The sequence below is a fragment of the Centroberyx affinis genome, unplaced genomic scaffold (assembly GCF_046629955.1).
Source record: "Centroberyx affinis isolate AG114_WGS23_722 - 3 ecotype Tasmania unplaced genomic scaffold, CSIRO-AGI_Caff_v1 ptg001856l_1, whole genome shotgun sequence".
In the NCBI taxonomy this organism is placed as follows: domain Eukaryota; kingdom Metazoa; phylum Chordata; class Actinopteri; order Beryciformes; family Berycidae; genus Centroberyx; species Centroberyx affinis.
Genome location: NW_027280234.1, coordinates 77617 through 103514, shown reverse-complemented (window position 1 = coordinate 103514; position 25898 = coordinate 77617). Strand labels below are relative to the sequence as shown.

Genomic DNA, 25898 nt, shown 5'->3' with positions numbered 1-25898 from the left:
TTATATAAAAGACAAACCTTTTTCTTGAGGTAGCTTGACAATTGCATCCATTCCATTACAAGTCGATGCTGCCTGAAACGCTTTCACCACTTCAGTGGCCACATCACTCTGACGAGCTATGGTGAAAAGCAATTGAGAGAAAAGTTGTTTTACGTGTATCATCAAGATACAGTATATATGATTGTCCTCAAAGAATTACAACAATCACTTCATTGGTTAAAATTAACTGCTTCAAATCTTGCTAGGAGAAGATATTTAAAGGATTAGTTCACCCCAAAATGAAAACTCAGTCATTATCTACTCACACCCTTGTCAGTCAAACTCCACTTAAGTTGATAGGACCACCAACCTATTAAAATCAAGGGGGGCATCTTTTTACAGCTCCAAAACATCCTATCTCCAAAAAAAAACTTTAAACATAATCTAAGTGTTTTGTAGCCAAACAATTGCACTATGGGTACAAAAGTCCAATATTTATCTCATTATCTCCTATATCCTCGTGCACACCCTACAGCGCTGTGGTGAAAGGCTTGCCACTGTAGAGCAGCTAACAAGCTGGAGGAGATAATGAGGTAAATCTTGGACTTTTGGACCCACAGTGCAATCGTTTGGCTACAAAACACTTGGATTATGCTGCAAGAGCTGGTTGGAGAAATTTGATGGACATTTTATGCTGTTTTGGAGCTGCAAAAAGATGGACCAGTCAACTTTAATAGTTTGGGTTAAAGCTAAGATGGAACTACAGGGCTAACTCGCTGTGTGTTTGGTGGTTCTAGTAGATAATGACTGAATTTTCATTTTGGGCTGAACTATTCCTTTCAGACGGCTGACCATAGAGCATGTGTCTGCTGAGGGCGTCCTCTTCCTCTGTCTCATTTAGCGGAGGCTCTATTTCCTGGAGGATGATGCACTGGGGGCAGTTGATCGACGTGCCGCTCCAGGCCAGCGTCCGTCGCACCGGCCGTCCTGCGTCCAAACAACAAGACACCAGGGGAGCAGCAACATTGATCAGTGAGTGATAACTGAGTAGGTGTACATGGTATATTCCAGGGTTGGGGACAGTCTTTAATTGAATTGAGAATGCATGGTAAATTCCAATTGAATTCCTGGACTTGGAATTGGATTTGGAATGTCAGCCAGCTCCATGAAATTCCACTTCTAAGAGAGTTTGTCTTGATTTGCTAAACATTATGAATCAAACATTATGAATCAAATAAAAGACAGTTCAACAAGTCAAATACATTTAATCATAATACATGTGTTCAGATTACATTATCCATCAAATACCGCCGGAAAGGTTCCTTTAAAATGGATACAGACAACTTTTCAACTTTCCCCCCGTTGTCCCCCCTAGTGTTTCCAAGTGGTATTGTTGTTTGCGCCGCTGTCGCAAAGACAACTGGATTGCTTTCCATTAGAGCCTAGCTCCGTGCAACAGAACAAACCATCTGTCTGCTTATCAACTCCTTGATCATAACACAATATAGTAACTTTCACCACTGCTCATTTTAGAAAGGTTACTGCAAGAAAACATGTTCTTTGTTTAGATTATTAAACGGACAATGGATCATTTGTTTGTTTCTGGCTGCTAGCGTTAGCGTTAGCTAGCGTAGCTAGCGTTAGCAACATGGCTAACGTTGCTTGTGCTAGCTACGCTAGCTAACGCTAGCAGCCAGAAACAAACATAGTTAGATGTTTGTTTCTTTTGTTGACCAGCCAGAAACAAACATCTATGTTTGTTTCTGGCTGGTCCTGGCTTCCTTGTAGCTCCTGGTTCGTTTTCTGGCTGCTAGCAGTAGCGTTAGCAACATGGCTAATGCTACATGGCTAGCGTTAGCAACATGGCTAACGCTACCGCTACCAATAGCTACCGGGGAAAACTATCCTATTCCTCTTTTGGTTGCGCAATGGATGACGCACTTCCTTTGTGCCGTAAATCGAGCCTTCATTCTCCCGGGAGATCGTACCCGGTGGCAGACAGAATTGCATAGTGAAAGCGAGGCTTATAGGGGACCAATCTAAACACCGATGGTGTCATTATTCTGTAGCCATTACACTGTGCAATCAACTTTTACTTCATAATGATAAGTTAATGCAAAAAAGTTGTCTATAGGGTCTTTAATATTTTATGATATTCAATATTGATAATGTATAACAATTTCACAGAATTGAATTAAAATACATTTCTTGAAATTCCAATTCAATTCCAATTCTGTTTCCTTTGGCTTTTTTCAAATTCCAATTCCAACTCCTCAGGTGAACTGGAATTCTCCCAAAAGCTATAAGACTGATCATTATAGTGTGATGATCATTATAGATCATTATGTGTGATGACTGTTTGTCTTTGTGTGTGTGTGTGCCAGTGTCGTCCACGTCCGATATGATGGAGGCTCCTTCCTGACCACAGCTATATAAAAACAACATGTAAAACCTCCAATGAAATTATTTTATTGATTAATTCATGGTTTAATGATGTTTGTAAATCAATTTTTCATTAAAAGGCAGCCGTGTATCCCAGAGTTTCCCCTACCATTGAATTGCTGCGGTCTGTCTCCATGTTTTAAAGGAGAGTTTTAGTGTCACATGATGGTCTGAATGTTGTTTCAGAGGTTTTTCCACCCTGCTATGAATACAGTTTTGGGGGAAACACTGAATACTTGTAATTTTTCTGCATTAAAATCAGTGACTTCAGTCTAACAGTATCGGTATTTGCCTTCAAAAGCCCATATCGGTTTAACCCTGTGTGTCTGTGTGTGTGTGTGTGTGTGTGTGTGTGTGTGTGTGTGTGTGTGTTGTCTGTTAATGTACAGTAGAAATGCTATGATATTTACCTTCCTGTTCCATATAATCGCTGTCAGGACGTATATAATAGATCCATGTCTGTTTTAAGCACTTATCTCCACTAAAAAACAAACAAAACAAACAAAAAACATTGAACATCAAACAGTTTTATTTTTTAAATGAATAACTTTTTTTGTAGCCATACACTTATATATACAGTATATAAATTTATACATGTTGATTTTCTTGTTTCTGTTACTGGCTTTCTTTTTCATGACCCTGAACTATTTTCAACCATGTTTGTAAAGCACTTAAAGGTTACACTATTGTATGAAATGCGCTATATAAATACAATTCAATTTGATTTGATTGGTATCGAGTCAATACTGGCCTAAAATACTGGCTCTGATATTGTAAAAAGTGAAGTTATTACGCAGTCAGATCCATTAGAGTAAGTTGATCAAGGCTAAAACATGCCATTAATGTGATTTCAAATATTTATATGGAGCTAAAACGTAATTGATAGTTAAGTTTAACTTAAGTTTAATAACAGTTATTAATTAAAGCAAACTACTTCTGAAAAGAGAGTGCATTAGAGTTTCTAAGCATTTGCACTTTAGTGGTTTTAGGTAGAGAGCCATACAAATGACTTACTATAAACAGCTATAGTTATTAACCAGAAAAGTGAGTCTGTGTCAGATCAGTACTCAGCATCACCAGGTCCTCAAGCTCATGTGGTCAGAATATGTATCAGCAATGAGAAACTCAGACCCCTTGCCGGAAATAATGTGATGGTATACTGTAATGTTTTTGCTATACATACTGGTGTTTGTGAGAAAGGAGAAAGGTCCTGTGACTAAAACATCACCCACATAATGAAAGATGCAGAGGTAATTTGTGTGTCAGGTTTTTTGTTTTTGTTTTTCCCTTTTCTCTCATTTCTTTTTATACAGATTCATAAATGTTGTTTTTTCCTCCTGTGTGTCTGTGTGTGTGTGTGTGTGTGTGTGTGTGTGTGGGTGTGTGCTTGTGTGGGTATATTTGCTGTCTCACATGCGTGCGGCTCCAGTCATCAGCAGTGTGCCGTTGACTGAGGTTTTGTCCACGGTAAACGTAGAGCTGTCCATCGCTCTGAACATTTGGATGTCAGCCTCTCTGTGACTGACAGCTGCTATAAAGTACCATTTCCCCAGATACTGAAAACACAGAGACACACAGATAGAGGCAGAGATGGAATAACAGAGAGGGGGTGACAGAGTTACAGGAAGGGAAACTAATTTATTTTAAGATGTAAAAAGCCCACAACCTGCGGCATCGACCACTAATACGGAAAGAACAGAAGGAGGGGAAAGTGTGTGGTATTGCAGCGTGTAATAATTAGCTGTGATAGCGCGGTAGCTGCAGCAAGCCTGAATGCCATATGATTTGGAAAATAGGTGGTCTTACAACAACAAGTGTCTTACAGCAAGTTCAACAGCCTTAAATAGCCTTAACTTCATGTATGACCATGTTACAATCATGCAATAATAAGGATTGCACAGTTCAAAACAACAACACCCACACAGTAGAATTGGTTAAAACAATTATGTGTCCCTGGAATAATCATTAATAAAAAGGTATTAGTTATAGAAAGAAGAAAATGTTTTCAGTCAGTCAAAATAAAGTGCAAAAGCTATAGTGGCAAACTGAAAGCTTGGCTCCATTTTCATTCACAGCTCTGATTTGAGTGAGATACATAAGATTAAATTGACAGCCATTGAGCAACAGATTTGTCCCAGCATTCTCGTATTTGGGTTAGGGTTAGTAGTCTTATTTGTACCTTTTTGCACATTCAAGATACCAATACAAAAGCTAAATGTCATCTTGAATCTCACCTGTTCAGTGTTGAGACTGTTGGCAGGCAACAGGTCAGGAACGGGGCAAGGAATGAAGACCTCGTACAACAAGCCATACAAATAGAGAAGGAACGACCACAGTCTGTTCAACATGACTGCAGCCTGAGCGCCGATACTCGGAAATGAACCCGACTGAAACGTCTGTCAATCCTCCGGAAGACTTTCTGGATTTGTGTGATGATCTAGCATGTCACTTTTAAACAGTATGTAAATCAGGTAAATCATTAGGTAAGGTAAATAGGTAATGTGGGTAAATCATCAACCGGCATGGCAGACACAAGGCCCTTGATCTGTGTGGGTATGTGACAATAATAAGGGGTCCCTCTGTCCTTTACTGTAAGGACACAGTTATTAGATAAACAGGTTTCAAAATGACTGAATCAGCCTGTTTGTTCTGTGCAGGAACTGAGCAAAACTCATGAGTATGCTTCATAAGGTTAGAATCGCTTATATATAAGGCGGTTATAAGGTGTTTTATAATCACTGTGCTCTGCTCCCCATGTATTTACCTACTAGATTCACACTGTAACCCATACAGAATATTGCAGATCACATTTACAAGATACAAACTCAAAACTAAACTTTTGACTTTTCTAACACTACATTGACTGATTGTGAAATATCTATCTGTTGTATCTGGATGTGTTTACCAGAAGGGCAGACACTATCTAGAGTTTGTGGTTCAAATGAACAAGACGACAACTTCAATGATAATTATTTCTAAAGGTGGGAATAGGCTAGTGCTGTAATATTTTACTCAGGGAGAAGTACTCAAATTCAGTTTTACTCAAGCCATGTTAGTACTTGTCTAGAAAACTGTTCTCAAGTAAAAGAGAACCTCACTAAAAAAAACACAAATTTATTTTCAGCACCGTACAGAGTCATCATCAGCTCAAAGTTTGGGGATCGTATTTTTATTTCACATCAGCAAAGCTAAATTTAATTTTGGGAAGTCTCATTGTACTCACTATTCTTACATTTAAAAACTGAAACTACACCAAGTAAAAGTAGCCTAATAGTGAAAGTACCCTTTTATAGGTACTAAAAATGAGTATTACTAACTTATTACATCTGTTCACTTTAAAAAATAATAATGTTTTATTGATTGAGGTGGTCCCATATGGTCTGTGTCAACATATGCCAACTAGGAATCATTAACTATTTGTTTGAACTTATTTTTCAGCATCCCACGCTGGTGTTTGTTCTTCAAGTTTGGGGAACTGATGAACACACAAAACTCAATTACTGGACTCAAGATTTTGTTACAATATGTAGGTTATCTTAGGGGTAATTATACAACATACACAGTATTTAGATCAGATATTTTTGCCCTGGATGTGTTTTCTTACAACCACAAGGTGGTGTCAAACAACCAGCTTGTCTACACACCTCACATTAAGATAGACTTCACCAGAAGTTCCCAAAATGTTTTATTTCAAGGACCCCCTATAAAACCATTGGACCACAGAACCCAATCGTTAAGGATTTATCCCAATAAATCCCATCTGTGAAGATGTTTGTTGCTGATTTGGTGCAAATTTATATAACAGACACAGATAATTCCTTTGTGGTAAATAATGCAGAGTCATATGAAGATGTCAGCTGCATAGCAATAGGTTTCTCCATGTAGGAATACCTTCATATCCTGCACACTGGAGTATGATGATGTAATATACTCGAAAGAGGCGATGAGGAAGAAGAGGAGGGGGAAGAGGGGGTATCTAACCTCCATCTAACTGGATGGAGGAAAAGGAAATTAGATTTTACAGAGCCATGACATTTAACATCTTGCATTAGGCCATTTAAATTGAATACCATTAGGTGAAGACTTGCAGAGCGCATCTGAAGCACATCTCACACGCCACATTCGCCGTGCCAAAACTTAAAAGGCCTCTACTTTGATTAGAAAAAGCAAAAAGATCATTCAATTCCCCCAACAGAGATGAGAGCATCCCTTCACCTCCAGTGCTGATTTATAAAGTGCAGACTGACGTGCAATATTAATCACGTTTCTGGAGGTTTGTATGCATATGACTAATAGAGTTGTTTTTTTTTTATAATTTGGGACACTTATTTGGGACACACACACCCCAACATATCTTTAACATTGTCACTGCTGTGAGTCCTACCTTTCTTATATCAACTTTTCATATCTCTCAAGTGTCCGCATTGGATGTGTTTGAGGAAAGTTACATGGCAGCAATAAATATGACAGTAGAAAGAATTGATGTTGCTTGTAGCCTTGTCTCTATGAGAAGGGCTCAAATCACATCTTCAGTCAATAACCAGAGTACAAGAGGACTACCGAGTGTATGTACGTAGTACATAGTACATACATACATGTACATATTGTCACCTAAACAAGGTTGAAGGCTCATGGTAAACTTTATTGAATCCAAAGGTCAATTTGTCTTGCAGTCGCGTAATTCAGACAACTACTTTGTAAAAAAAAATATATATCTGTATCTGCATATAATGCATAATAACATTCTGTGTGTCTATAATGTCCACACTCCACCAGAAACTATCTTGAAAAGAAAGTAGAAAAAATGCAAGTCCTTTCTTTTCTTTTATAGACAAAAATATTTGGTAGTTGCAGCAGTTATACGCCTCAAAATGACAAAAACTGCTACTCAAGCACTACCCAAGTTCAAATTTAGTTGAACTACCACCAAGCTACTGCAAAATGTAGTGAAACTTCTTCCCCACACTGCCAACAACTAACAAACTGTATCAACTGAGCTCTGTGAATTCAAAGGGAAAAACTTTTTGAAGTTAACACACACCTCAGTTGTACTGGACTTTAATCAGTATATTGGAAAACTGCTGCTCAGAAGACTGTTTCAAAATACCAGATTGAAAGTGATTTAAAAGTGAAAACAAGATCATTGTGCTAGTCACATCAGTGTGGGTTGAATGTAGTGAAATTACCGTGCAGCAGTTTATTTTTCACGCTGTATGCAGCACGATTAGCAGGTGCAGTACTAAGGAGAACTGTCTATGTACGACACTACAAATGACTCTTTTCGGTATTAAGCAAAGTCAAAGCAATTTTGACAACTTTTCTTCTTTCCACCATAGATTAAGGGACTTGTATTTTTATATTGGATGTGGAATTTTTAGCTGCCCATGGAATCTACAAACTAATATTTCACTCTTATTAGCTAGTTAATTCAATTAAAAGTAACACCAAAGACAACACACCCAAATCTGAAGATACTTTTTATTGTTTAATCTCTTATGGATGAGCAAAGTATATCAATAAGTGCCGCACAGCGTTAGTTCCAAGTACTTAACCCAGATAAATTATTGAATATGGAAAGAGACACCGCTGTTTTATCTTCTAGATGAGGGAAGTGTGGACAGGAGCAGGACAGGGTGAAGATGAAGAGTCAGCTGACGGATCAGTTGGCACTAGAACAAAACCCGCTGGTCGGTGGATGGTTCTGAACACTTTGTGTGAAGCAGAGATGACGAGAGACGATATTAACCACAGTCAGCTATTCTTGAATGTTTTCCCAGAGACAGACAGCAAGGAGGAAGTGATGTCACCGATGTGAAGAGTGTTTGGACAGGTGAGGCTTCACCGTTTGTAGGAATCTGGACAGTTCATGGACAGTTTAATGGACACGGTTTAAACATTTCTGAATGTATTTTCAAGAATTAAAAAGAAAAAAAAAAAGTGCCAAAATACCTCTACTATTCAGTACTTTAACTGAAAATAAATGTCCATTTCCATTGCTCAATTGCAGTTTCATTTTAGTTGTTTGAGTTTACATTGAAAGTGAATCTATCCAAATGCGTGAGTGGATGGGCATTAAGTGAACAGTTTGCTCATTACATATTCTTTGTTTTCATAACTGATTCTTCCACTTCCTGGTCCTTGCACAGTGTTACATCAGTGAAGGAAGGCCGGTCTGGGCCTTTTGATCCCTGTCTGGTTGGCATGGTGAGTGCATCTAAGATTCCCCCCTCAGCACCGACGCCAGGTCTCCACTCTCCTTCAGCTCCTTGACTATGTCCAAACCTCCAATCAGTTCCCCCTTCACGTACAGCTGAGGGTAGGTTGGCCAGTTTGAGTAAGTCTTCAGACCCTGTCGCACCTCTTCGTCCTGCAGAATATCAAACGTGTCATACTCCACCCCTGTGCCGTTCAAAACCTCCAGTATCTGCCTGCTGAAGCCACATTTCGCTGCCTCCTTGTTGCCCTTCATGAACAGCATGACTGGACTCTGGTTGATGATGCTCTTCAGCCGGTGCTCCAAGGTGACAGTCTTGGGACAGGTGTTCTCCAGCTCTCCCGACTCAGCCAGCTCCTTCACTATGTCCAGCCCCCCAGCAGCTCCCCATTAGCGTACAGCTGAGGGTAGGTGGGCCAGTTGGAGTAGGTCTTCAGCCCCTGCCGGACCCCATCGTCGGACAGGATGTCGAAACTACTGAACTGGATGCTGTGCTCCTTCAGCAGCGCCACGATCTGCCGGCTGAACCCGCATCGCGGCTCCTGCGGGGATCCCTTCATGAAGAGCATGCAGGGCGCCGCGTTGATCAGCTTCTTCAGCCGCTGGTTCAGGTCCTGCGTGGGGCTGCTCTCCCCGCCGACCGGACCCCCCGCTACCGCCAGGCGCTGCACCTTCTTGGTCAGCTCCGGAGCGTGGGCCCCGTCCAGCCGGTCCACCTTCTGCCCGCCCTTAAAGAAGAGGAAAGTGGGGACCGAGGCGATTTCATACTTCTCTGAGACCTCCGGTACCGCCTCTGCCTCCAACTTGACGAAGGTGGTGTGCGTGTGCTCCTTGGCCAACTCCGCCATCACGTCGTTCATCTGGCCGCACTGAGGAGCCCACGCTGCCTGGAAGTGAACCACAGTCAGGCATTTTCCAGCTTTGGCTAAAAAGTCTTCAAACTGCTGCTGAGATGTCGCTTCCACGAGATTCGCCATTTTGCTCTGCGCAGCTACGAGATCACGCAACAGATCATCGAATGCTTCCTGTTTTCGTCCAGACGTCACATCCGCTCTGTCACATCCCCACAGAGCCTGGTAGCTTCTGGCAAGTACCAGAGCTTGTTAGTACTAGGAAGTCATTTGCATGTCATTTGATAAGAAACAGCTGCATACACTGGATAAGTTGAAAGGATCGTTTGACTTTTAAGGTAACTCTTAACCAACACAGTACGATTTTAGTGCCAAAAAAAATGCATCAACCGTGTCTGTCTGGTTGACTCTGATAATACGAGCTGGTTGTAACGTTTAGCTTAGCTTCCTAGCTATCTAAGTTAGCGTCGTTACAAAGGTTTCCAAGTACTTGGAGGTCCTGCTAGCCAGACACTGGTGGCTAACGGTAACGTAGCTGACCATTCATCTCTCAAGTATCATTGTTCAAAACATGAAATTAAATTGTCGTTTTCAATGGCGTTGTCTTTCCCAGTAGGCCAAAACTAGTTTACTTTAATTAATGTTGCTAGCTAACTTAACGTTAACCGGCTAACGTTAGTTTACATCAGCTAACCGATCAGCCTCTGTCACCTTAATTCTTTCTTATCCGATTTTTATACAAGCAGCGTGACGCAACTATTTTTCACAATTTTCAGCACCTACTATTACCAGTTTACTGACATGTATTTACTTTGCTTTTTTTTTTATGATACAGGCACACGATGGAGGAACAAACTGCAGACATAGAGGTGACAGTCAAAACATTAGACTCCCAGAGCAGAAGTTACACTGTTCGGGGTCAGGTAATTTCTCCAATTCCTATTGCAGCTAGTTGAGTGAATTATCAGTCAGTCTTTGTCAGAGGCTAGCTCGTCACGCCTTGTCTTGTCTTGTCTGCTTTTCCCCTAGTTGACAGTGAAAGAGTTCAAGGACCACATCGCCCCTTCAGTGGGGATCCCTGTGGACAAACAGAGGCTTATCTACCAGGGTAGAGTCCTGCAGGATGAAAGGACTCTGGCAGACTACAGTAAGTAATGAAGTGGCAATTAAAGCGATGCAGAACTGTTTTCTTCCCTGTTTTGTTTCCAGGTATGATACTAGTGCAGGTTGTGTTTCTAAAACGTGTTTTCTTTGATATTCTATCATTATGTACACACACCGATTCTTAACTTAATTTAAAACTTAATTAGGACTACACTTGTTGGTGAGTTTTAGGGAATTGTTTTTGAGTTATGCTGTTATTTTAATTTAACATTTCCTATAGCAGTGGTGTTAATTTTCTTGCTGTGCTTTTTGATATAGTACTGCCCACACTAGTAATTGGACATTATTTGACTCATATAGAACATGTAGCATGGCATCCATTGGTAGAGCTATTTCACAATAATGCAGTAACTGCAGATCTACTGATGGAAACACAGATTTATGTATTTCTCTATTGTTGTCCTAGATGTGGATGGTAAGGTGATCCACCTTGTGGAGCGGGCACCCCCTCCGCCCTCCCAGCCTGGCTCAGGGTCAGGAGGCGCCTCAGCCGACAGCGGGGCCTCCTCCTCCACCTCCCAGGGAACCTCCCAAGTGCCTCCACACGACCGCAATGCCAACAGCTACGTCATGCTGGGCACCTTCAACCTGCCCGTCAACATCATGGACCCCCAGCAGATACAGGTAGAGCTATTGTGTGTCGTGTTTCATTTCATGTTCACATGGATGACCTACAGAAGGTTTGTTTTTGTGTGATGACCACTGTTGGCAAAGGCACATTAAAGATGTTTTTTTTTTAAAATTCCCATTCAGATGTCAGTTCAGCAGATGATGTCAGGCTTGGGAGAGAATGCCAGGAATGCCAGAGTCACAACCAGCACTGGGGTAAGACACCGTGCCTGCTGACTGCATACAACCACACATAACATTAGCCTGCGCCTTGCTAATCCTCACTGTCTTCTTACTTTTTCAGAGCAATGGGTCCATGAATGTACACATCGATATGGACCAATCAGTGCAGAGCGAGCCCAGACTGAGGCTGCTGCTGGCTGAGAACCTGCTGAGGGACACCAATGATCTCATCCAGAGAATGGAGGTGAGAGCTCAAACTTGAACAGCACGACTTCACCAGCAAAGCGCCCGAGGAATCGCTGCCTCATCATTCACACAGTTTTAGAGTAACAAACTTGTCTGCTACCTTGTCTCTTGTGTCTGCCTCCAGGGCCAACCAAGTGACGCATCTGCCCAGCCAGAGTCGACTCCAGCTGCTGCTCCCCCTCCTCCCTCCTCTTCTTCCACCAGCTCCACTCCCTCCCCCTCTGCCCAGCCCATGGACACCTCCCCACCGCCATCCACTCCCCCACCTCCCCCCACCTCTTCTGCCCAATCTGAGGGACCAACAACCCAAGCTGGACCCAAGTAAGACAACATTTGCATCTCACTGGATGCAGCATATAGCTGAGGATTTGCACAAGCAACTTTGATTTTTTTTCTATTCCAAATTATATCAAGAAATTTTAATTATGTAACATTTTCCGTAAATGTATTATTGTCCCATAGATTGTGTTCACTGCTTTAGCCCTGTGAGTCATTGTTATATTAACATCTTTAATTATTTCCTGTCCCCGATATTTTTTTTTTGATGGTTAACTTGCCACTCTAGCTTAAGGATTTTTGTAGTTTTTGTAGAGAATCGAGCAAGATCATTCCAAGACTGGGCAAAATTAAAACATAAAGCAGATCATTGGGGCTGCTGTTTGTATCGACAGCAGTCAGTTCCTTTTTGTTTTTATCAGAACGAATGTGTAAAGTGATATGCGTAGTCTGCTGCCCACAGCACATCTTGCTCTGTATAGGATGTCTCGCTGTCCTTGTACAATGTGTTTCAGTATACTGTGAACTGTGGGCATTATTTTTGGCAATATGTTTCTGCACCACTGTCATCTAGGCAAATTGTTGAACATTTGTTGTATTTGATTCTGATCAACTTTTTTCTTTTTTCCCCTCTTCCAGTCATCCCAGCCCAGCTGAGCTGGTGGAGATGTTGTCTGAGCTGAGGAGGGTGGAGGAGAGGCTGCAGCCCTTCATCCAGAGAGCTCACACCATCCTGGAGACTGCCACCACTGCAGAATACAATAATACTGTAAGTTTTATCCTGAATAATACACATGTACTGTTGACCTTTAGTATATCTCAAAAATGGAGGCTTTCAGTCAGGTAGCCATATATCCATTGTGGGGGAAAAAAAGTTCATTGTTCAATATTTTGAAAATTCAGATGATTACATCGTCAATTATTTTAGTAGTGCTCAAGACAGCAATAACTTCAATATTAATCAGTCGTAAGTTTTACTATCATAGCAAAAATTTTGTCAGAATAGGACTTCCATCTTTTTTTTCTTTTTTTGTTCAAAGTAAAACTGGGTGTTAAAGTAGATAATACAGTTATTACTCAGAAAGTTGCTGAAGCAGGTTTCCATTTCCACAATAGGAGAGAGAAGAGGACCAGCGCATTCTCAACCTGGTGGGGGAGTCCCTCCGTCTCCTAGGTAACGCCCTGGTGGCACTCAGTGACCTGCGATGCAACCTGCTGAGCCCCGCCCCCCGCCACCTGCATGTAGTCCGGCCCATGTCCCACTATACCTCCCCAGTGACTCTGCCTGGAGCTGTGCACCACCACATCCCACTGCATGTAAGTGAATACAAGCCCATTCTAGTTGATAATTAATATTTTCCTATCATTATTATTACGAACATGACAGTAGTAGCTCCTGACTGTAGAAAATATATTGATGGGTTTAGACATTTCATGGGCAATAATGCAAATAGTAAAAATTACAGCATTGTTATCCTCTAATAGCCTATAATAGTGAAGAATCAGTTTTGTATTTTTATGTATTAATTTGTAATTGTTCTTTCTGTGAAATTTGATTTAACTGAACCAAACTGACTGACTGTACTTGCATCTTCACCCACAGATGAACCTGGGTGCCACTGTGAATATGGCGGCTAACAGCAGCGAGGGACAAGCCCCGCCCACCCAGGCGGCCAGCCAGCCGGAGCAGGCAGGTCAGGGACAGACCTCCCCCCCACAGACTCCCCCGTCCAATCAGCAGGCTGGACAGGGACAGACTGGCCCCCGGGTCATCAGGATCAGCCACCAGGCAGTTCCGGTGGTCATGATGCAGATGAACACGGACGGTGTGTTGTCCCCTACCCGCCACTGATTGAATGCTCCACTACACCAAAGCTGTTTGTGCGTCAGATTGCCGCGCGGCAGCACATCAGAGTTAAATGATTGCTCTTACTACAACGCTACATCCGTTATGCACTGCTGCCAAAAGCTTTTTTGCAGTGATTCGAAGAGTGAAACAGGCTTGGAACTTGTCTGATTTATAATCCGATAACCCGATTTTGTTTTCATGCTCGTTGAATTATGACTCTGTTATTGCACATGGAATTCTATGGAGAGTAATACACCGCCAAATGCTGTTTAGGATTGTTTAGGGGAGTTCAAATTGTTTTTGTGTGTTTGTTTTGTTTGCAGGCCCTGGTGCTAACCCTCAAACAGCCGGACAGCAGGTTCCTGGACAGCCAGGTCAGTTGTTTTGTTACAGTCTACCACTACACCACTGTCTACCACTCACAGTTAATATTGCATTGCACTTGTCATACTACATTTTACATGGCACTCTCATAACTCCAAATTTGCAAATTTGTTTTATTATTTAATTTAGAAAATATGTGGGCATGGATGAGAAACCAACTATCCTTTTCTTAACTCCTGAAAAACTTAAAACTGAAAAAACTTGTTTTCCACTGACAACAGCAGTAGATTAAGTAAATCATGCTGTTGTAAGTCACTGCTATCTGTTTCCCCTTCAGGCACCCTCCCCCCAGACTTTATGCGGAATCTCATGCAGCAGATCAGCCAATACGCTGCTGCCGTGGCCACAAGCGCCGCCACCGCTGCTGCCACCGGCCAACCAGTCCCACCCCAGCCCACCCCCCCTGGCTACACCTCCACAGCCACCTCCTCTACTGCCACCACAGGTCCTAACACACCCACTACCACCCCTACTGCCCCACCTCCACCTCCCCATACTGGCCCCCAGCCCCAGGCCCGGGTGGTGTTCACCCGCCCGGCCTTTGCACCCGGCATGCCCCCTCCAGCCTTCGGCACCCGGGGAGCCACCATCAACGTGAGGGCAGCCATGCCAGGCCAGCAGCCAGGACAGGTGCGAATAGCGTCTGTGGGGATGGAAATTATGTTTTTTGATTTGGTGCCTTGTTGGTTAAGCTTTTTTCAGGCTGATGATCTGTATAATCAACATTTAAGACTAATCTTCTGAATCTTTACTCCACAGCCTTTCAACCCTGCCGCCCTCAACCAGATGATTAGTGGACTGGTTGGACAGCTTCTGCTGCCAGGACAGATGGGTAAGCTGGTCCGTCCTTGGACTTGGTTTTGGGCTCCATTAGCAACAGTTCACTGTAATTATAGTAGCTTTTTAAAGCTTGCATTGGAAACAAAGTCATGTCTTGTGAGACAGTAGAGGTTTGAATCCAAAAAATTTAATCATAAGAAAAAACTTAGCCAAATTAGCTTAAATTAGCCAAGGATGAAACTCTTGAGTTTTTCACCTCTATTATGTCAAGCCCTTTTCTTTATTTTCACAGCTGGTCAAACAGCCACCTCCTCCTCTTCTCACACCACCTCCACCTCCACCTCCACCTCCTCCTCCTCCTCATCCTCCTCTTCTTCCTCCTCCTTTTCCTTCTCCACCTCGGGCCCATCACCCCCGCCTGCTGCAGACACTGCTGCTCCACCAGGCCAACCTGAGTCTGCCCCCAGCCAGCCCCAAGCCCAGGGGATGCCCCCCGACCTCAGCCAGCTCCTGGGCTCTCTCCTGGGGGGGGCCGGGGTGGGGGGCATGGCCGGTGTGGGGCCTATTGGGGCTCCGTCCATCACTGTCACCACATCTGGTGTCCCAGCCTTCATCCAGGGAGTGACCGACTTCATGCAGCAGGTCAGTTGCTCAACGTCAAACTTAACTTCTGAATGAGCAAACTTGCTTGAGTTTGCATACAAGTTGTATATGAGTTTGCATACAGTTTGTGCATTTTTTGCATATGATTTCTTTATTTACTAAGAAGGTAGACCTGTACTCAGACCATGTGTGATGATTTTGTCAGTGGAAAGATGTCAATTTTTGTTTGCAAAATGTAGATGGTAACTTTGATTCTTTTGAAACAATCAAACAACAAGTAAAGTGTTAACACATTTTTTTGTAGAAAACAGTACTTGGTGCAACCCTCAAACACTTAATAGAAACTCTCGCAAGACAGCCAATGGGCTCCCATAGCGACTCTCTATGATCAGAGTAACACCAACTTTTCTACTCTTTCTGTTTTCATTCTGGTTGTTGTTTTTGTTGTCATTAACTGTCAGCTGCTTACGTACTTTGAAACCCTACCTCTTCCTTGTGGCTTTCCAAAGCGTCTGCTGTCTGGCCGCCTTGTAAATTCTCCCCATTGCCTTTTAATGTTTAGAAAAATGCTGCTGACATTTTGAAAAAAGCAGAATATTATGAACACATCCTGATTGTTTGTACCCATTTCATTTCTAGGCCTCCCAGCCCGTCTTCCCCCCGCCCCCTCCTCCCTCTGGCACCACTCCTGCTCCCCCCGCAGGGACCACCCCCACTCCCAACGCCCCCACGGCAGCCGAGGCCCTCAACCCAGAGCTGTTCACAGGCATCGTTCGGGGCGTCCTAACCACCATGATGGGCTCACTTGGCCAGGCCCAGAACGACACGGAGAGCATCGCCCAGTTCATGCAGAGGCTCTCCCAGACCACCAACATCTTCATCAGCCCCGAGGATCCTACTGGTAAATAACATACATCCGTTAATTTCAGCACAGCAGCCACGGGTAGCAGTCTATTTTGTATGTCAGTCGAGGAGCGTATCATAAAACTATTGTTCTTTATTTTGTCCCATTTCCCTCTTCTGTTTTTAGTTATCGATAGTTGCTACTTTTTATTTCATTTTCATATTCTCCTCTTTCTTTGCTTTTCAATCTCGATTGAGCTTTCAGATATCTGTTGTTCTCCTGGTATCTGAAAGCTACCAGTTCAGTTCCTCATTCTTTCTCCTATCTCTCTGAAACTGTCGGTCCCTGTCTGAAACTCTGTCATGATACCACTTGGTTTTGGTAAAGAAAAAAACTGTACCTATTGTACTATAAAAGCTTTAAAAGACAAACAATATTTACAAATAATTTGCATTTGTAATGCTTAGAAACTAGATAGTTGGTGTTTACTGGAAAACCCACCCATCTGCTATTCCAAGCAGATTAAAACAACGGCAAAGAAGGATTTGCAAATGATACTTGGCTCGGGTTTAAATTCTGGACATTATTTTGACCATTTTGTTTCCTCTCTTTTGCTGTCTTGATTACCCATCTATCAATGTAGTGTAGTAGTCCATTGTATTGTAGTTATACTGTACTGTCCCCTCCTTCCCAGGGTTTTTTGGAGAGTTACTGACACTGGTGTGTCAGACATTCACCATGTCAGACCTGGTGTTGCTCCTCCACGGCCAGCACCAGCCCCTGGGCCGCATCCAGCCCCAGCTGGCCCAGTTCTTCACCCAGAACTACCTCAACGGCAGAGAGCCCACTGACCAGAACATCACTGTCAGTACCACTCAGCTTCTGGAGTAGAAATGGCTGCTCCTTTACATGTTGTTGGTTACTGTGAATGAAAAATTAACCCTAAGACACTAACATTGTTTAAAAGCAGCTCTTGATGTGATGTACCTTGCAGTTTTGAGCCCATGTTGTTGTTTGGTGGTGTATTTTTCTTATTCTCATGGATAACTGGCCAAACATAGTTGACATGATGTCACACTGATGTTTCCAGCGCAGCTACAATAGAGTTTGGTAGGTATGATTAATCTAAAACATCAACTGTAAACACCAGGTTTTGTTGCAAGTCCCTCAGAATCAATTTCTTTCTAGACTCACCATTTTGCACCGATGGTCAACCATCATACACAGAGAAATCCATTGTAGAAGAAGCAGAGATACAAATTTCTCCACCGACAGCAGCCTCAATAGACCAGAATGCAATGCAGCCATAAGATGTGTTGCATTTTGAGTAAGGGGTGTGACTCACTTTTTTTTTTCCAACCGGAAAACCCCACAAGTGAATGTAACAAGTTCACGCCGATTCTCTGAGGTTTGTAGAAAGTCATTCTGGGAAATGTAGGAAATAGCTAACTGAAGTAGAAGTAGATGAGGCAGGTTGAGGGAAAATTGGTACACCAAAAAATAAATAACATTTAAACTCAAAATAATAATAAATAATACAAAAATATCCTGGAATGCATCGAACATCATCACAACAGTGTGAGAGTATCCATGGGTGGATTTGTCCTTTTAATATCAGGTCTGACTAACTGTTGCATTTTCTTCTTTCCTCTTCCTGTATCTGTTTCTTTCTTTCTGTTTTCTCTCTCCATCATGTCTGCTGTTTTCTGGCCCCAGGCTGCTGCTGAGAGTCTCGTCAACGAACTGGAGGTGTACATCACTGAGAGCTTTGTGAGTCCTTAAAGTCTGCCCATCCTCCTTTGATAATGCAACAGTGTGAACAGTGTGATTACATGCCACCACAACATGTTCAGTTCAAAAATATTTGACATAGATAAGAAGATCATTCTTAGTTAGCTTTTATGCAAAACACATAACCAATGCATCTCAGCTTAGATTAAACACAAGCAAACACATATACACACATTCCCTCAGCGTGTGGCGGGCAGCTACTGTACATATTTTGCAGCAAGTTTAGATATTGCCCGATAATTCACCTATTAGATATTGTAATTCAGCGCTACCTGTGAAACTTTTAAATCACTCCCTACTTCATCTCCCACAGAGAGAGTCCTCAGTCACGGTGTTGGAGGGGGTTGACGTCACCCAGACAAACATGTCCTTCTTCAGACAGCAGCTGACATGCATCGCCACACACATTCTGCGCTGCACTGGTAAACAAAAGAAACACAGTTTGAATCAATTGCATCATGTGGTCTTGGTCTAAAAGTATAACCATTCGTAGCTGTGGGGATTGGCGTTATGTTTTAGTTCCACGTCTGCCCTCGTTTGTGTTCAAGTGCAGGTTGCAGCACTAGAAGTAATCCTATTTGAATTATTTATTAGAATAAAAAGTACTATTCCTGAACACTGCCACTGCTGCATATGTGCTTTGTGAGGTGAATTGGCTACATTTAAATTTGTTAGGAGTTGTGTAGCAATTGTGATACTTTTCTTTAATGTAAAGGAATGAATGAATGTAGTTATTTATTTTGTATCGATGTTTGTCCTACCCAGATGAATCATTCGGGCCCCGGTTGCTACAGATGTGCAACCAAGCGCTGTTTGAGTGTCTGGCCCTCAACCTGCACTGCCTGAGAGGAGACCAAGGCGCCCTCACCGCAGTCATCAACCACCGCATAGTCAGTACACACAGTCTCTCAGTGATTCACTCAGTTTCATTCTGCTTGTATTCCCCTCTCTCTCTTAGTCACTCTCTTCTGTCACTGTTCATTCTTTCTATGCCCGCTCTTCATTCACCTGCTTACTCTGTAGCCCTCTTTTTCATGCAGTATCAATTTAAAATCACATTATATTCAAATTTAACATTGCATAGCTGAAGTGACAAGTTGGGGCAGAAACAAATCGCTAATCTGTTTGGTTTACAGCCAGTTAGTCAGAGGTGGGTTTCTCTGGATTAGACATCAGCTAAGTGTCTAAAGTACAAATGGCTTGGAGATGAGATCTACACCCATGCCACTGAACTTGATTTACAACATTTGTTGACAAACATTTCACCACATTACAAGCCATGGTCAGAAACATTGTGTCATGACAATGTTTTTTGTGATCCTAGAATGATCATGTAAGAGAGACGAAAAGAAATGAGAGCTACATAGAAGGGTATATTTTGAGAATTAAGAGAGGGATGTTGCCGCTAAAATGACAAAGCTATAAAGGAATAAAAATGTAAAAACAAAATTTTCCCTCTCTTTTGTGGTTTCAGCGGAGGATGTCGAGCGACATGAGCCCCAGCCTGGTCAACTGGATGACCAGCATGATGACGATGAGGCTGCAGGTCATTCTGGAGCACATCCCCGTCACACAGGAGCAGATCCAGACCTACATAGTCCACACACAGGTAATGGACACACACTAGCATATACATTTACACAGGGTTCCCATGGGCCTCGAACATCCTTGAAAGTTTGTGGATTGGAAAAAAATAAAATGAGGCCTTGAAAGTTTTAAAAAAAGGAATGGATGTACTTGATTTTTGTCAAATTAAAATATAGCATCAATCATCATCAATATGCTTCAGCTCTCTGGATTGCTCTCTGTCCTAGCATCAACATTTCACATCCTGAGGAAAACCCTGTGATGGGGATTTTTGGATTTGGATTTCACCAGGATTTCTTGACTTGACTAAATCATGAGTAAAAAATGTCATGCCAATTTTGAGTCCTTAAATTTCACCAAACAAGATCTTGAAAGTAATTGAAAAGTCCTTGAATTTGATGTCCAAGTGAGTGTGGGAGCCCTGTTTACATTTTAGGCATTTAGCTATGAGCAGTCACACTCATAGTTTTTCAAATCCTTTGTTTTTCCCCAATTTTTTTCCTCCAATATTCATATTTTGGTTTTATTTCCTGAATTTGATTTGAGTTTTTGCATTTTATCGGTTTTCTGTAGAACCGAACACACGCACTCATCACAGGTTACAAACAGAGAAAGCAGGCCCTCTTATCATAAGTGTCTGATGGCTGTTGCATATCTTGTTACATTGGACAACTCGTCTGAAATGGCTAATAAATATTGGATGACATTCTTTCACAGAGAGAGCAGTCTTCTGCAAGTGGCACACAAGAGCCTGAACGGGCACAAAGTGTAACGGTAAGTATGGTGCATCTTTAATGTCCTTTTAAGATGAACTTAGTTTGATATATTTGCCCTAGGTGCTACTTTTTGTTTTTAGTTCCCTCATTTCGCTCTCCTCCACTTCCAAGATTGAGGACACCCACTCACCAGCTGCCGCCACCACAGCCGAGGAGGCCATGTCGGCGTCACGGGAGACGAGGGCGTCGTCACGGGAAACAAGGGTGTTGCCGGGAGAAATGGGAGCTTCAGGAGGAGCCGCACCATTAGGTGGCGCCATGGCAGCGGCGGGAGCTGAGGGAGGAAGTGAGGAGTCTGCTGGAGAATCAGAGGCCTGGGCAGCTGCTGTTCCTCCTGTAAGAGCCCCCGCAGCTTCTTTACTGTCTTAATTTAAACCTTTATCTTTTATTTATGTATCCAGGGAAGGGTATTGTTCACCACACATGCTTTTTTTTATTTTTTAGCACAACCCTGCTTCACATTTCATACATTTACACACATTCACACCTGGGAGCTGCCCAGTCTTTCACCGGAGTCTTCTGTTGTTGGTGACTAAGCAGCTACACTAAAATAATTTGGGTTAAATGCCTTGCTCATGAATGCCTCATCAGTAGTTGTTGAAGGGGGCGAGTTTCTCATTTCTCACCCACCCATTTTCCCCACCCACATGAGTTAATTTCATGTGGGTGGGGAAAGTGGGTGGGTTCTTATTCATTGTTCACCCTATATGCTCTTTGTCTTCCTCCTGCAAAGTAAAGTAATAACGCGTGATATTCTATTCTCTATCACTGATACAACACAGTAGCAATTGAACACAGTTCACAAAACCTTTTATATTTTCTATTCTAAACACCTGTTGTCAGGAAGCCATTTCCCAGTGTTGTGTCAAAACTAATTCTCCATAAAAATGAGTGTGAAAAAAAATTTAAGTAATTGATTTCACGCCAGGGAAGAAAATAAAGTTTCAATTTTTGTGGGCTATTAGACATTGCTGGCTTTTCAAACACTAAAACAATGTTTGACAAACATTTCATGGGATTACAAAGAATGAAAGTAGCCCACCGAAAGTAACCTACTTTGTTGCTTCACAATACCTGGAAATCACACTTGTTTTCTCATCTTATCTCAAACCACAAGCGTCCATTGATTCTACAAGGAAGCATCACTCTACACATGATTTCTATACTGGTAATTTTTTCAAGCACCTGCCACATCAATGGGAAAAATCCTCCAGCGCACACAGGAAGTGCTGCATATTACATTACCGGAAGCAGCAACAGCAATTTGTTTGGAATAAACAGAAGAACTGGGTAGTTGGCATTGGCAGTGATAGCCGCCATGGCTGAACAGACAAAGAAATAGCGCCACCTACAGAAACTCATACTTCATCAACAGAAAATCCAAGGGAAGAGACGTCACAGTACTGGACACACTGTTTGATTGACAGGTGATCTGTGAGAAGTGCAGTGCAGAAACACCACAGCAATGAGCGCTGAGCACCAAAGATGTCACCAGAATAAAAAACAGCTTGCAAATTATCACCTTAAACAGAAGGGACTAGGAACTTCAACTTCGAGATCTTTATAAGCCTGACTATTTCCACCTCACTAGCACTGTGTAATGGTACTAAAAATGAATGTAAAGCCTTACCCAAGGTGACCCATGATCCTTATCTTCCCTGTTTGTCTCTATGTGGTAGGAATGGGTGCCCATCATCAGGTGTGATCTGATCACCCAGAGGAAGATGAAGGCTCAGCCTCCAATGTCTGACGCCTATTTGCATGGGATGCCTGCCAAACGCAGGAAGGTAATTGGATCTGGTGGAAACTTCCTTACTCATTGGCTTTGAGTGTCATCTGTCCTTATCCGTCTTACTTGCTTCAAAATGTGTGTGTGTGTGTGTGTGTTTCAGACAGGACAGGGGGGTGGAACCCTCCTCTCACTCTCTGATGCAGTGAGCCAGGCAGCCAGGACGGCAGGAGTGAAGCCCATCACCACTGCAGACCGGTTGCAGGAGGAGCTGGAGAACCAGGAGCTCCAGGAGGCCTACGCAGAACAGGTAGCTGGATCTGAAATGTGCTTCAGCCCAAGACTGGGGACGCACTATACAACAATCAGGCCAATTGTTGCCATGATTTGGCCATCACAACTGATTTTCAAGATCGGGCCGAGTTTGAGGCAGTCGCAATAGATGGTCTTGTAGTGTATGAGGGTGCAGGATTTAAATGTCTTGCCTTCCAATCCAGTCAAGACCATCTGACTTGGATCTGGGCAAGTCTTGACATATTCCTGTAGTGTGAGCTAATCAATGACTCAAACTGAAAGGGAGACCGCCAATAAGAGTTGAATGCAAGAGAAGGGAAAAATGAATACATAAGTGTGGAAAGAAAAATGCTCCACTTCCATGATTGTTTTGGTTCTGTGCTGTGTTTGTTTGGAATAAGTAGAAGAAGAACTGGGTAGTTAGCATGAGCAGCGATTGCCACCATGGCTGGACAGACAGCGCCACCTACAGAAACTCAAACTTCATCAACAACTTTGTTACAGCAGTGTGAGCGCTCTTGTTTTCAAGAATGCAGCATTTCTTGTGGTGCTCTATGCATCTTCAAATTCAAATTCATCTTTTCACCTGCCTCCACTCTATAGTAGGGGTCCAAAGGGACCTGGTAAGGATTCAGTGTCTTGATCAAGGACATTTAAGCAGAATGGACATTTGTGGTCATGGTAATCAAACTTGGGATCACAAGATGGTCCCTCGAACCACTAGGCTGCCCTCTGACATAGCAGCTGTATAATCCTGTGATAATGATCCCGCGTTTTTCCTCCTTCAGGTTAAAGCAGACATCAAGAAACGAGTGAGGGAAGACCCAGACTTCAGCTCCCAGCAGTTCCCCAACGCACACAGAGCCTTCTCGTCAGACTCGTAACCTGATCAAGTACAACTCATAACTAACCTGCAAGCACTCGAGCCCTTGTCACCCTCATATTCATTTCTTTGGATCTTGTTTGACTACCACTCAATGCAGCTTCACCCCCAAAACTGTCTCTACACCGTTTTGAACAATTAGCACCTCTCTTGACTAATTGCCTCTGGCTACTATGTGACTACTTTTCCTAGTGCCTATTTATTGCTTTGTGTTTATTTTGGTCCAACCTTTGCTGAGAGAATGTTCCTTAATAAAAGGTATTAAATCAGATTTAAGTTTCACTAAATCTGGTCACCTTATTTCTTTATGGATACATTCGTACAACGTCCATTTACAGTCCTTGTTTCTTTCGCCTTCTTATCCTTGTGTTGCCATGTTAATATTGAACCTGGATTATCATCATTTAGTGGATTTTTGCCTTCCTCTCTTGATACTTTCAAGTTCAAGAGTATACTTTCATGTGATGAAAATGCTGTTTGGTACATGAATGTACAGTAAGCTTAATAAAAATCTTGATACACAAGAGAGTACTCCTTTATCATGTACATGTGGGGTAAATGTTGCTCTCTGGGTGAATTTGGAAGGGTTGGTTTGGAAACCCATGAAAAATGTATCTGGTCATTTCTTTCCCAGCTTTCTTGAAGTTTAAGAATTGCACATAATGTCAGTAAAAATATGGAAAAACATGACTATATTTTATGTAATTGTGAAGCCTCTGCCATTTCACATATTGCAGGATTTGGGAAGAATCATCTTCAGCTATAAAGTGATATGTGTCATATTGCATGTGAGCATAAATCATACTGAACACCAACCAAATCTCTTCAAATTTAACCTTAGTAACTTCAGGCATTTACAGCACTGCCATGTATTTTAAGGAGAAAAATTGTAAACACTGAAATGGAGTAAATGGTTCATGTTATAGATTTAGTATTGAATAAATCTGGTCCCAAGAGTACAATTATCTTCCAGGAATGCTGTTTGAAGCTAGACATTAGTCATTTTGCCAACCCTAACCCTTGCTAATAAAATTTGTTATTAATTCTAAGCATTTGTCAATTTATGTTCTGGGTAATTCTGAGTAATTTTTCAGTGCAGTGAAAATGTATTTTTAAAACTGATCAAGCTCTCAAAACGCCCTCCTGTATAACACCCAATTGTAATAACAGAGATTCAAGTAAATCTGTTTCTTTGCCACTATCTTCTCATTTTCTCTCATTTAATTTGTTCTTAGATTGTCTATCATGTCCCAGTGGGACTAGCCTGATTAAATACGTTAAATATAATATTTACTCAACTTAAACTTAGTTAAAATCCCACTCTGGAATCAGTACAGTATCCCTGTAGAAAGTACAGTCCAGTACAGTATCCCTGTTTTTTAACACAATTGAATTGATTCAATTGTGTTGTTTTAATTTCAAGAAAAAGTTTTACACATTTCATAGTATTTGACATTGATATTTCACTTCTAGAGCTAGAAGCTAACCTCCCAAAGTCAGCCTTTGTCTGGTACACACAGTCTGTTTAGTACAAACATGTAGGGCATGCAGGCGTATAGGAGAGGCTTGACTGGTAAAGACATTTAACAGATAGATTCAGAGATTCAAGAACTTTATTGTCATTGTGCAAGCACAACAAAATTGCAATTGCGTCAACCTGAAATGGTGCATTGAATTAAACATTCGCATATATACAAAGACTTCCCATTTACAAACAATAAATAAGAAATATAAAATATCAGCATAAAAAGTACAGAATCTAAGTTATATACAAGCTATAAGCAATAAAATACAATTAGCAATAAAATACAACTACAACTAACAAGGGTGCAAAAACAGCAGCAGCAATGATCAGTGGCTTAAAGTGACATGTGAGTAAATATTGCACGTGCTCCAATGATGGCAGCACATCAGTCTTGTCCGACTGAGGAGATGTCTGAGTTCAGTAGTGCCACAGCTTTTGGGAAGAAGCTGTTTTTCAGTCTGTTTGTGCGTGTGTGGATTAATCTGAAGCGCTTGCCTGATGGGAGGAGCTTAAACAGATGGTGTCCCGGGTGTGTAATGTCTTTTATGATTTTCTTAGCCCTCCTCACACAGCAAGTGCTGTGAAGACGTTCTAGTGCTTGTGTCCTTTATTTGGGCAGGGTGATATGGTCAAAAAAACTTTTGTGGTAAGGCAAGTCAGCTTTTTTATATAGTGCATTTCATACACAGAAAATTCAGTAGGTTTTACCCATGCTTGGCATGGTTTTTAGGCCGCAGAGAGGAGTAAAGGTGGCCCTAACTTTTAGTCTCTCATTTTTATTGGTTTTGTCCTTGTCCTTTTATTGGTTTTAGTTTTGGAACATCCAAAACCATTAAGACAAACAAAATGATTTTGTGTATATATATCTATATCTATTAGGGCTGTCAAA

The 25898-nt window shown here is 42.0% G+C and overlaps 3 protein-coding genes across 4 annotated transcripts; 1 reads left to right on the top strand and 2 right to left on the bottom strand.

Moving 5' to 3' along the window:
* Positions 1–4769, bottom strand: LOC139653034 (apolipoprotein M-like). The gene is made up of 5 exons (XM_071529984.1): positions 4656–4769; positions 3835–3977; positions 2832–2902; positions 832–966; positions 1–116 (listed from the first exon to the last, which is right to left on the bottom strand). The coding sequence occupies exons 1-5, from the start codon at positions 4767–4769 to the stop codon at positions 1–3; spliced, it is 579 nt and encodes a 192-aa protein (XP_071386085.1).
* A 3107-nt stretch (positions 4770–7876) lies between these two features.
* Positions 7877–9630, bottom strand: glrx3 (glutaredoxin 3). Its single transcript, XM_071529977.1, is given in 2 exon segments — positions 7877–9015; positions 9018–9630. Coding segments are annotated over 2 exon segments (975 nt in total). The 5' UTR covers positions 9613–9630; the 3' UTR covers positions 7877–8635.
* Positions 9631–9724: 94 nt separating this feature from the next.
* On the top strand, positions 9725–24605 carry bag6 (BCL2 associated athanogene 6). 2 transcript variants are annotated; one of them, XM_071529958.1, is made up of 25 exons: positions 9725–9824; positions 10322–10409; positions 10516–10633; positions 11057–11274; positions 11404–11475; positions 11564–11686; positions 11813–12009; positions 12604–12733; positions 13081–13281; positions 13568–13790; positions 14137–14187; positions 14475–14827; positions 14957–15029; positions 15270–15619; positions 16220–16481; positions 17119–17288; positions 18141–18194; positions 18529–18637; positions 18981–19105; positions 19690–19824; positions 20520–20576; positions 20690–20914; positions 22258–22365; positions 22471–22617; positions 23390–24604. In XM_071529958.1, exons 2-25 carry the CDS (start codon positions 10329–10331, stop codon positions 23483–23485), a joined length of 3678 nt encoding a protein of 1225 aa, XP_071386059.1. In that variant the 5' UTR covers positions 9725–9824; positions 10322–10328; the 3' UTR covers positions 23486–24604. The 2 variants fall into 2 exon arrangements, with proteins under 2 accessions (XP_071386059.1, XP_071386060.1); XM_071529959.1 differs by lacking the exon at positions 9725–9824 and having other exon boundaries at positions 10326–10409; positions 23390–24605.
* Positions 24606–25898: the final 1293 nt, after the last annotated feature.

Excerpts from the sequence above, each read along its gene's own strand:
- bag6 (XM_071529959.1), top strand. The coding sequence starts at position 10,329 with ATGGAGGAACAAACTGCAGACATAGAGGTGACAGTCAAAACATTAGAC. Across the intron at positions 13,791-14,136 it reads GATGCAGATGAACACGGACG|GCCCTGGTGCTAACCCTCAA; the intron begins GTGTGTTGTCCC and ends TTTTGTTTGCAG. Across the intron at positions 15,620-16,219 it reads TGACCGACTTCATGCAGCAG|GCCTCCCAGCCCGTCTTCCC; the intron begins GTCAGTTGCTCA and ends TTTCATTTCTAG.
- LOC139653034 (XM_071529984.1), bottom strand. The coding sequence starts at position 4,769 with ATGTTGAACAGACTGTGGTCGTTCCTTCTCTATTTGTATGGCTTGTTG. Across the intron at positions 3,978-4,655 it reads ACAGTCTCAACACTGAACAG|TATCTGGGGAAATGGTACTT; the intron begins GTGAGATTCAAG and ends CTGTGTTTTCAG. Across the intron at positions 967-2,831 it reads CGATTATATGGAACAGGAAG|GACGGCCGGTGCGACGGACG; the intron begins GTAAATATCATA and ends GTTTGGACGCAG.